This window comes from Caretta caretta, chromosome 4, assembly GCF_965140235.1.
Source record: "Caretta caretta isolate rCarCar2 chromosome 4, rCarCar1.hap1, whole genome shotgun sequence".
NCBI lineage: Eukaryota > Metazoa > Chordata > Testudines > Cheloniidae > Caretta > Caretta caretta.
Genome location: NC_134209.1, coordinates 120,327,623 through 120,339,937, shown reverse-complemented (window position 1 = coordinate 120,339,937; position 12,315 = coordinate 120,327,623). Strand labels below are relative to the sequence as shown.

General features: G+C 42.5%; 1 protein-coding gene across 4 annotated transcripts in view; it reads left to right on the top strand.

Annotated features, from left to right (window-relative positions):
- Positions 1-390: 390 nt before the first annotated feature.
- PACRGL (parkin coregulated like) overlaps positions 391-12,315 on the top strand; it is a 39,154-nt gene continuing 27,229 nt past the window's right edge. For 3 of the 4 annotated variants that reach the window (XR_007356471.2, XR_007356470.2, XM_048848729.2), the window contains exons 1-3: positions 392-538; positions 6,293-6,453; positions 10,893-10,960. Coding sequence is in view for 2 of the 4 variants with exons in the window: in XM_048848729.2 (XP_048704686.1) it covers positions 6,310-6,453; positions 10,893-10,960 (212 nt within the window). In the remaining 2 variants the exon portion in view is untranslated. Of the gene's footprint in view, positions 539-6,292; positions 6,454-10,892; positions 10,961-12,315 lie in introns of all 4 variants that reach the window. The other variant, XM_048848730.2, reaches the window with a different exon arrangement.

Below are 12,315 nucleotides of genomic sequence, written 5' to 3'. Positions count from 1 at the left end.
GCCCAAAGGGGAGCTGCGAGGCTGGTGGGGAGAGGCCCGAGTCGCCCGACTGAGCGAGGTGCCATTAGCTGCCAAGGTCAATCCCCTGTAGCGGGGACAGTGATTGCAATGTAACAGACACAGCTGAGGAAAGGACACGGGCGCCCTATTCCCAGAGCCAGGCCAAGGCTTTGCTGAGCTGGTGGGGACCCTGCCCAGTGTAGACGGGTCAGCCAGACTGTGCCACGCAGCGATCCCCGGCCCCACCAGCACAGTGACCGTGGGCGAGCAGCCCAGCCACGCGGCTACGACGGACGGGACTATAGCACAGAACTGGGGGGGGGGGGGGCGGGAGATTCGTGACGGAACATCCCCCGCCCCGCGAATTGCCGAGTCCCCCCACATCCGCGCATGCTCCCCAGCCCCGCCTGCAGTCACTTCGCAGGAAGTTTGGCCTTTCCGCAACCCGTAGACACCGCGGAGCTTCCTTAGCAACCGGCGGGACTGGAGGTGTCGCTGAGAGCGAGGCGCTGCGGAGCCCCGGCCTCTGGCGGACCTGGTAAGAGTGGCGGCGGGAAGCCGGGAAGGGGCTGGGCTAGGGCGGAGGGCTACTCCGGCGGGGCTTCGTCCGAGAGTTCCTCCGCCGACAGGCTGTAACCGCCAGAGTTACGGACCGAGACTCGCTCCTCCTCGGACCTGGGGCCCCGCACACGGCCCCATAGACTAGAGCCGCAGCAACACCTCAGAGCCCTGCCGACGCCCCCCGGGGACTCGAATCCCGCCAATACCCCAGAGCCCTGCTGCTGACACCCCATCGCGGCCTGGAAGCTGCATCCCACCCAGAGCCCTGCAGATGCCGCCATGGACCCACGTCCCGCAGAGCCCCTTAAACGCTCCTGAAGAAGTGAGGTTTTTCCCCACGGAAGCTTATGCTCAAAATATATTTGTTAGTCTTTTTAAGGTGCCACCGCACTCCTTGTTGTTTTTTTAAAAACCTCCGAGGGACCCGAACCCTGTATCCTCCCCAGCCCTGCAAACACCCTCCATGGACTTGACCGCACATCTGCTCCAGAGCCCCGCAAACACCTGTCCACACAGACCCACATCTAGGGTGACCATCTTTCCCAACGGGAAGGCGGGACGCCTCACGAGGCCCAGCCCAAGTGCCGCCCGTGTGGCTGTCCCAAGCTGTTCGCCTGAGCCCCGCCTCTGCACGAGTCTGGCGTTGCTGCTTGCCCAAGCCGTGACTCCTTCCCTGCGTGGAGCTGGTATCGCAGCTTGTCCCCCAGCACATTCCTCCACATCCCACCTTTTTTGATAAAAATGGGCATTTGTTTTGTTTGTTCTTGCCAGCTGATCAAGTTGGCAAGAGAAAACTGGACAAATATCCACCTTTGCCAAAAATTCAGAACGGCTGGAACAGGGCTTTAAAAAAGGGACTGTCCCTGCCAAAACAGGACTTTTGGTCACCCTACCCATATCCTACAGAGCCCTGCAAACATCCCCACAGTCCCAAATTCCATATCTCTCCTGAGCCCGACATACATCCCAATTGATCTGTACCCCACAGAGCCCTGAAAATGCCCCTTATAGCTCTGTAACCCTGCATACCCCTTTAGAGTCCACACGCAGCCCATGGACCCATGCCACACATTCTCCCCTGTACCGTGCATACACCCCCAGCTGCCTACATTTCCTATTCAACCCTCTACATAGAGCTATACTTTCCATAGAACCATGCAAAAATTTCGTAGACCTATATGACACATATGCCCCCAAAGCTCTGCTTACATTCCCGTTGATGCCCTTGCTGATTTCCTCATATAACCCTGCATGTACCTCCCATAAATCTATAACACTCAAATATGGTGTATAGAGAGTGCGTACTCATTACAAAATCCCCTGTATGTGCACTCCAGAGACCTTAACTTCTTCATATGTTCTATATACCAATAGTCCCGCCTCTGTGCCTCCAAAGAACTATAATTCTCCACCTGACCTTATAGTTTCACTCCTCTGCATATACCACTCCTAGACAAAAAGCCCCACCTGAAGCATCCCCTTTCCATCTGATGAATCTTCTGTGGCCGATCAGGTGGGAGTCCTGCTTTGTGAACCACAGAAGGTTCTTCAAGTGGAAAAGGGTGGGAAGCAATACTGCTTCCCCCTCTGCCTCCACTTCATTTTCCTGAACTCCTGAAATGTTCCTTAACTTCCCTCACTTCCAAGATTATTAGGTTACTATTTATGAATAGGAATGAGGGTGTAGATAGCCCCTATGCTAATGTTCCTCCTTCATATTTCTACAGTGTCCAGAATGTGCCTGAGAGTAGATTCCAACAGTTTTGTGGTAGCTCGCTAGAGCCTCACTACTACAATTCTGCTCAGTACTTCCTTTGGGTGTTTTAAAGAAGCCAGTGTTGCTTGGGCCACTCTGCTCCTTTCTTTCTATAGCCTGGCTAATGGCTTCCAGTCCCCACTCGTGCAGGGAGAATTCCTACTTGTGATGGGTAAAGGAGCAAGTTGGTATTTGAAGCCCTGGATATTGTGATTCTACCTTTCCACAAGTCTGTGACTCTAACTCTCTCTTCTTCTGCTTTGAAACCTTTCCTCATGCTTGCTTGTTTTATTTCTGTTTAAGGATTTTTAATTTAGGTCTGTTTTCTGCCATTGGGATGCTTTTATTTCTAGTTTCAATCTTGAACATCACTTCTATGCATCTCACTGTACCTCTGCTCTCTGATCTCTCCTAAATGTGTGTCATTTATACATTTCTATTGTGCAGTCGACTCCTGGCTGCATGAATATCAAATACAGTGGTAGAAAGACTGAAGTCTTCTTGGGTAAAGTACTCCCCCTCCCCCCTTCTTGTAATTCTAACTCTGTTACTGTCTTCTTTAACTCCTATCTTGATTTGTCCCCAGGTGCTGACATTTTTCAGTTATCCACAGCCACATATTTTATTTTAATTTTTGTTCCTCTTTGCTGGTAAGGTCATTATATCTGGAATATTAGAATTTGTTGTTGACTACTTTCTTCTCTGCTGAAATCTTTATCATGTGGCTTTATTAATTCTCAGAAGAGAAACTGATTTAGAGTGTCTTACTATGGATGACCATGCTGGTTATTACATTATAATATTTTTCTTCTAAAATGTGCTCTTCCAACAGTCTGTAAGCACATGTTAAAATGTTAAACTAATTAACAATATTAAACTAAATGATCTGTGCACTATATTAAAACAGATGGCAGATACTATATTTTCACTATGTTTGCTACCTAGTGGAACATAAGAATGGCCATACTGGGTCAGACCAAAGGTCCATCAAGCCCAGTATCCTGTCCTCTGACAGTGGCCAATGGCAAGTGCCCCAAAGGGAATGAACAGACAGGTTATCAAGTGATCCATGCCCTGTCACCCAGTCCCAGCTTCTGGCAAACAGAGGCTAGGGACACCATTCCTGCCCATTCTGGCTAATAGCCATTGATGGACCTATCTTCCATGAATTTATCTAGTTCCCTTTTGAACCTTGTTATACTATTGGCTTTCACAACACTCTCTGGCAAGGAGTTCCAGAGGTTGACAGTGTGTTGCGTGAAAAAATACTTTCTTGTGTTTGTTTTAAACCAGCTACATATTAATTTAATTTGGTGGCCCCTTGTTCTTATATTATGAGGAGTAAATAACACTTTCTTATTTTCTTTCTCTATACCACTCATGATTTTATAGACCTCTATCATATCCCCACTTAGTTGCCTCTTTTCCAAGCTGAAAAGTCCCTGTCTTATTAATCTCTCCTCATACGGAAGCCGTTCTATACCCCTAATCATTTTTGTTTCCCTTTTTTGAACCTTTTCCAATTCCAATATATCTTTTTTTGAGATGGGGTGAACACATCTGCGTGCAGTATTCAAGGTGTGGGCATACCATGAATTTATATAGAGGCAATATGATATTTTCTGTCTTATTATCTATCCCTTTCTTGATGACTCCCAACATTCTGTTTGCTTTTTTGACTGCCGCTGCACATTGAGTGGATGATTTCAGAGAACTATCCACAATGACTCCAAGATCTCTTTCTTGAGTGGTAACAGCTAATTTAGATCCCCTTATTTTATATGTATAGTTGGGATTATGTTTTCCAATGTGCATTACTTTGCATTTATCAACATTAAATTTCATCTGCCATTTTGTTGCCCAGTCACCCAGTTTTGAGAGATCCGTTTGTAGCTCTTTGCAATCTGCCTGGGACTTAACTATCTTGAGTAGTTTTGTATCATCTGCAAATTTTGCCACCTCACTGTTTACCTAACCAGTTACCAATCCATAAGAGAACCTTCCCTCTAATCCCATGGCTGCTTCTAATTATGTGAACTTCCTGAATACTTTGCTGAGGAAAATAAATTCCACATTTCTCATACTAAATATGGTTTCTTGTTTTATTGCTAATGTTACTTTTTAGCAAGAAGACCATCATTATGGCTGAATGTAGATTTTGAATTTTGGCACCAACAGCAATACTGAATTGTTTGCCTGACATATAGTATAATGTTAATCTTAAAGTTTGTTGTTTTACTATTTGGAGCTTTTATAATATGGAAACCATTCAGAGATCAATTATTCTGGCATTTGGAGAAATACATTAAGTAAGTATGATGTGGTAATAAGAAGTTTGGTGATAATAAATTTGCATTAGCAAGTTACAGTAGAATCTCAGAGATACGAATGCCTCTGGAATGGAGGTTGTTCATAACTCTGAAATGTTCGTAACTCTAAACAAAACGTTACGGTTATTCTTTCAAAAGTTTACAACTGAATATTGACTTAATACAGCTTTGGAACTTTACTATGCAGAAAAAAAAATGCTGCTTTTAACTGTCATACATTAAATGAAACAGGCACAGAAACAGTTTCCATACCTTGCCAAATATTTTTTTAAACTTTCCCTTTATTATTTTAGTAGTTTACAATAAGTAAGTTAACACAGTAAGTAAGTAAGCACTGGCCTGCACTCCAAGCCCTGAGCCCCCCACACCCAAACTCCTGCTGCTGGTGCGTGGGGGGCCCACTCTAGACTACCCCAGCAGCAGCCAGTGTGACTGGCCCAGGGGCTGCTCAGGTGGCTCCCGGGGCTGCTGCAGAAGTCACGGAATCCGTGACTTCTGTGACAAACATGGAGCCTTAGTCATGGAATGCCACAGTTCTGAGGGGGGAAAAAAAGAAAAAACATGGAGGAGAATCCAAGGTGTAAATCAAGAATAGAATTGATTTTGATAAATGTTTTCTCAGTAGACAGTGACTCAATGATTGAGTCATTTAACAGTGTACACTGTGAGCAAGGGAACTTGGACTATCCTAGCAGGACCAACACAATTAATACAATTATTTAATTCAAAATTAATTTGTATAACTCATTCAATCACCTTAAATATTTTTGTAAAAAAACCCCACCATGTATCTCTGAAGAGCTTGTAACTCTTGTATCTTTCTTTAAGTATGAGGTGATATCTGAGACTGTATATCTTTCCTCAGTAGTAATCTGGGCTCTTCATTAAAGTTTCACACTGAAGATTTGATACGTTACATTACAAATAAAATTTCCCCTGTTAAAAGGATACTAGAGTTGTGTTTTCTGCATTATAACTATTTTTTCTAAACTTTGAATATTTTGTTTATTTAATACACTATATGTACATGTTTTCTAGTTGTTAGTTTTTAAAGTGTTCTGTATTCAAAAAGTTAAAACATTTGAAATCTTTTTTGAAATCTTCTTTTCATTTTCTGTTCTTTTCCCATTTTGTCTTTCACCCTATTTATTGTTCTCTGATTTTGCTCTATTTCAGAATATTTTTGGTCACTCCTTGCACTTAAGTTCTCTTTTTTCCCCATCTTTCCCATCCCTTCCAATGTTTTGCTTCCTCTTTTGTTGTATTTGTACCCATCCTCTCTCCTTCCCTCCAGAGAACAGCTTTGCGCTTTAAGTGCGGCACTAGCAGCAGAGTGAAACTGACTAAACTCAATTTCACTTTACTGCAGGTGTTGCCCTAGCAGAGTGGTAAAGGACAACAATGCAGAAAACAAAGAGATGTGGAGGCCTGTGTTTGAAAAATGGAGTGATTGGTATTTACCCTGCACTGTTTTGGGTGTTCAGCAATACATGATTTATATGCATTGGTTCATATTTCCTGCATTCCTTGCACAACCTAGAATGTGAGATTTGGGTACAACAAAAATCAGGATTAAAGTTCTTAATTTGCTGTCAAGCGGGAATGAGAACTCTGTTTTTAGGTTTGTTTGCTTTTTTCATTCTAGGAATTTATGATAAAAGAATGTCATCAGGTTTCCAAATAAAACCAAAGACTGCAATACAGAAAAGCAAGACATCTTCATCTCCTTCATCTAGTTCTCCAGATCTTGCGGTTAAGCCACAACCAAGGCCCAGTGATAAACTTAACCCCAAAACTATTGATCCGGTATGTAGAGATGGTATTTTTCTGTACCAGCATAAATGAGTAGGGCCAAACAGAAAGTGAGAGAGTCACAAAAAATATGGCATTCAATTGGGACAACAGAAATCTTTGAGCACAGAAGATCTATGGTTTTCTAGGGATTAGATCTTCTTTTATATTGTCCTATATTTTCCAGAAAGTAAACTTTTTCAAATGTAAGTTGCAGGCCCTTCAAATTGCAGAAACAACAGTGGATCTATTTATGATATGAAGGTTACTAGGTCTTGTTCACCCAGCCTGCAAAACTTAAACCAGGGGTTCTTAGACTTTTGTACTGATGACCACTTTCACACAGCAAGCCTCTGAGTGTGACCCCCCCCTTATACATTAAAAACACTTTTTAATATATTTAACACCATTATAAATGCTGGAGGCAAAGCGGGGTTTAGAGTGGAGGCTGACAGCTTGCGACTCCCCTGGAATAACCTCGTGACCCCCTGAAGGGTCCCAGCCCCCAGTTTGAGAACCCCTGACTTAAACAATTGTACCAAGATATGTTAGAAATTCCACTATTTTTTTTTACTGGGTTATTGATTTTGAACATCACTACCAACATTGATTACTAGCTTGGTGCTGACCTACTGGAAATATCTATCAAATGTGTTTGTCAAAACTTGCTGGACATAATTGTCAAATTTTGACACTGCATTCTTTTCAGTTAATGTTCCTGAAGAAAGAGGTTGCCAATTCTGAACATACAAATAGTTGAAGTAATTGAATTTTAATGCAGCTAAATATAAATGTGTACATCTAGACACAAAGAGCGTTGGCCATACTTTCAGGATAGGGGACTATATCCTGGGAATCAGTGACTCCAAAAAAGATTTGGGGGTTGTGGTGGATAATCAACTGAACATGAGCTCCCAGAGCCGTGGCCAAAGGTCTCATGCAATCCTTGGATGTGTACAAATAGGAATCTCAATTAAGAGTAGAGAGGTTATTTTGGCTTTGTTAGGCACTGATGTGGCCACTGCAGGAATACTTTGTCCATTATTCACTAAGAAGGTTGATTAAATTGGAGAGGGTGCAGGAAGAGCCATAAGAATGATTAAAGGCATAGAAAACATGTTTTACCCTGATAGACTAAAGGAGCTCAATCTGTTCAGCTTAACCAAGAGAAGGTTAAGAGGTGACTTGATCACAGTCTATAAGTACCTACATGGGGAACAAATATTTAATAATGGGTTCTTCAGCCTAGCAGAGAAAGGTATAAAACAGTTCAATAGCGAGAAGTTGAAGCTAGACAAATACAGACTGGAAATAAGTGGACATTAATAGTTAGATTAATTAACCATTGAACAATTTGCCAAGATTCATGTTGAATTCTCCATCACCGCACATTTTAAAATCAAGATTGGATTTTTTTTCTGAAAGATATGCTCTGGGAATTACTTTGGGAAAGTTCTATTTTTCTTGAAGTTAGATTAGAGATTACTTTTTTGTTTTAAAGCAAAAAAGATGTAGTGCCAATATACTTAAGATTCTCGTCTTCACTGAACTGTCAGCATTAGACTGACTATAAGTGGATAAGAAACTATGATTTTTTCTTTTAAAACCTTCAGCCCTGACTGTTCTGAGGTAGCATGAGCTAGAAAAAGTGGGCAAAGCTATTGTGAGTATCCGCATCATTTTCAAGACTTTCTTCTTCCTAACTTGAGAATTGCTGTAGAAAGCATTTTATTCCCTAAAATATGTTTTCTATGCTTGGAGACACTTCATCTGATTTGTGAGTTTAGATTCTTAACTTTTGTTATTAATCATTCAGTCTCCAAGGTCTGCAAGACCTAATGCCTGAGGTAAACAGTATCTAATTCCTTATCCTTTTCACAAGGGTATTTGACAGCAATCTCTCCATTTCTAGGATTGTTTTTTCTATATAGAAATACTTCAGTTTTCACCTATTTTTTTTTCCTTTTAAAAAATAAGATACACACACACACAGGCAAAGGGCTACAGGGTTTTCAATACAAGGTAGTTGTCACTCCTTTTAAGAGGAGATGGGTCTAGCCCCCTCTGACTGATCAGCTGATAGCTGGAAGATCATCTAGTACTCATAAAAGTTGCTGGTGACAGTTGTCAGAAGCAGGAGTCCCTGGCAAGAGAATCCAGTTCATGTGAAATCTTCAGGTAATAGTCCTGTAGAGTGTAATCCTGCAAGGAGCAACGTCTGAATGAGATGGGAGCAGAGAAGCTTGCTGTGACTTGGTCATGGCATGGTTAGACCCCTGCAGAAGACTCTGGATTAGTGGAGAGGGAAGCATTCAATATACTGAACTTATGTTGTTTTGAAGAAATAAAGCCAAAACCCTGAGGAAAAAGGGATTGAAATCTTGTGGCTGGAGACTGTTCTGTGGTGCGTGGGCTGATGAGTTAGCTTACCGGTTTACAGTAGGTAACATCGTAGGCTGAATGGAAAGCCAGTGAGAGACTGCAAGCATAATGCTTATGAAAGGTGCCATCTTGTCAGTACTAAAAATTGAAAGCTTCAGTCAACAAGGAACAGTTTTATTAAAATAGAATCTCTTTTTGTGAAAAAATATCATGGTTTCATCAATTCACTGTTATCCAAGCCAACATACAGTGAAATTACACACACAATTATGTTAAAATTTAGTTAACATTGCAAAATCAAGCACTCGAGGTAGAAAATGGGAGACTGCAACCTTAATCAGACTCCTGATGTGTATGCTTTATGATACAATCTTTAATTACATGATTGCATACTATTTTTTTTCCCACAAGACTCCTGGTTCATTCAGTGCACAGAATGGATAGTGTCATTGAGTGAGCAGGTATTTGATATTACTTTTTAGTCTTGTTGTTAAACATGTGACACTAGACTTTCTCTATTCCTCACTATTCAAAACCCTGCTCTGAAGTAAAAATTACTAACTTTCTCAGAGACTTTTCTGTGGTTCTCATCACTATAGTATCTGAGAGATTCACAAACAGTAATTTATTTTCACAGCACCCGGTGAAGTGGTATTATCCCCATTTTGCAGGTGGTGAATTAACCCCCAAATTTCACCCTACTTACAAACTACTTGCTTACAAAATCAGACATAAAATAAAAAAGTGTGACACCACATTATTACTGAAAAATTGCTTTCTTTCTCATTTTTACCATATAATTATAAAATAAATCAATTGGAATGCAAGTATTGTACTTACATTTTGGTGTATAGTATATAGAGGAATATAAACAAGTCATTGTCTGTATGAAATTTTGGTTTGTACTGACTTTGCTAGTGCTTTTTATGTAGCCTGTTGTAAAACCAGGCAAATATCTGGATGAGGTGATGTATCCCCTGGAAGACCTCTGAGTACCCCCAGGGGTACATGCACTCCTGGTCGAGAACTACTGCTCTATATGATCAAAACACAGCCCCCATTAACTTTAGTTGCAGCTGTGAGTGTATAGCATTCCAGGGTCTCAGGTTGTGCACACATAATCAGTGAACACACTGTCAGTGAACATCTAGGAAAAGTTTTGGCTTAAGCGATTGGTTAGCATCATCATATAGGAACTCTCAGGAATAGGCAGGGATAGAATCCAGTTCTCCAATGTAGCATTCAACTGCCTTAACCGTGAGACAATCTTTTATCTTCTTCTAATCTTCTGTATCCTTCACTCCATTTCTGAAAAAAATTAGGCAGGGATCCTACCTCCAGCCTCCTTCATTGCATAACATTGCTTCATCTCCACTGAAGGTCCGTTGTGTGTACTGAATGAGGCAGGGGTCATGTGGGGAAAAATTGTATCACAGCACATATGCACAAGGCGGCCAAATTATGGTTGCACAGCACCCCCTCCTCAATTGCTCAAGTCTTCTTGCCCAGCCGGTCCCAGTCTCCTCCCTGGCTCCTCATCAAGTTCGTCTTCCCACCCTCACTGGCTCCCAGTCTCCTTGTCCCAATATCCTCCTTCTCTTCTCCTCCCCACCCAGTCCAACTCATATCTCCTCTTCAGTCAAGTCAGGCTTTGTGATGTCTGTGTGCCATCTGGGGGAGCTGGAGAGCCCAGGAGCCATGCTCCCTCCCCACTTATGTGAAGAGACCCCTCCATCCCCATGGGGCCATCATTGACTTTAGTGGGACTACTTGCACGAGAAAGTAGAAAAATGGGATGGGAAATGAAAAGTTCATTAAGGATGAGCATATTTACTTATTTTTCTTAACAAAACAGTAGTAACATACTGCTGTGAGGTTACTTTATTATTTAATTAAATGTTAGAATTCTTTTTCCATCCAGTCTCTGCAGTATCTTTACAGTTGTTTTTTGATCACAAGATTGTTTGTCACATTTCTCTCTAAACTGCAATACTGAAGTACATTTATAATGGTTATAACTGAAATATTATGATAGTGAGTAAATAATGCATTTCACTTTTTTGTCCACCCAGTTTGGGGATCGTTCAAAAGCTCCTTCTGCATTTTCTGCCATTTACTCTAAAGGTGGTATACCTTGCAGGTAATGAATTTTTAAAAACAATTTAACTGAATCTATTCAGACAGTAGTCTTAGGTGCAGTTAAATAGATCAAGACTCATTTCTTTATTACTGTTTGTGTAGGATGAAAACTATACACTAATTTGTATGTTCTCTGGCTATTTGATTTTACTGATCTCTGAAGGTGCCTCTGATATTTAATTCTTCTCAAAAGGAAGCAAAAACAACGAGGAGTCCGGTGGCACTTTAAAGACTAAAAGATTTATTTGGGCATAAGCTTTCGTGGGTAAAAAACCTACTTCTGCATCTGACGAATTTGTTCCGATGGAGTTGGGGTGTACTTCACTGGTGAAATTTTTGGCATTTTGCAATCTTGTGGTTTGCGACCCAATCAGCTGAACAGAGATTGGCTGCTGGTTCACAATCTGCATTTGCAGGGAAGTCCATCCTTTTAGAGTTCTCGTCCTTAGGATTGGACTTAAGTCTGCCCAGCCAGGCTCTGTTGTTCACCGCAGTTACAACCAGGGAATTTGGGGCCAGATGGGAGAAAAAGCCCTTAGCTCCCTGCAGTGGGAAAAAGTGTTTCTCCAAGCACTTTGTGGTAGGTGGTATTGAAGCTGATATGCTCCAAAGAACCTTTGCAGGCTCTAGGAGTGCATCATTAATAGGGAGGGCCACTCTCCCAGGGGCAGATGGCTGCAGGATATCCAACAACTTATGGGTATTTTAGGAACTCTGCCTGAATGCCTAGGGAAGCCACCACATGCTGCAAAAGGTCCTGGTATGTCTTTAAGTCTAAAGGCACTGAAGGAGAGGAAGAGCCAGGCACTGCCAAATCGTCCAGGGACAAAGAAGAGGAGCCAAGGCCAGATCTTCCCCCTTGTGGACCCAGATGGGATGATTCCAGAGGCTCCCTGGGGAAGGGGAAGGGGAAGGCTCTCACTGGTGCCTGAATCTGTGGTGGATTGGCAGTTCCCGCCACCATTCTGCCCGGCGTTCTCACCTTAGAACGAGATGAGGAGTGCGACTCTCGCGACTGAGGAGCATCCCACGGATTCCATGGAGGCCACTGGGCAAAAGGATAAGGCATTAGTGGCCAACAGGTGCAGGGCCAACCTTGAGACAAGTGCCTATCCTGGTACTCATGGTGCTCCATGAACAGCCCCCCGTGAGCCAGGCAATGGAGAGCGGGAGAAAAAAGATCCCGACCTTGATGCTGAGGAGTCTCAGGTTTCTCGGGATAAAGGTGGAACAAGCCCTGAGGGGGTGAGCAACTCATCCATTGCCCAAAACAAGGGAGAGACTGGTGCCGACAGTGGGAACAATACCACAGGCACTGAGTTTGCCTCTGTTGTGCCCAGTGCCAGGAGCAATGTT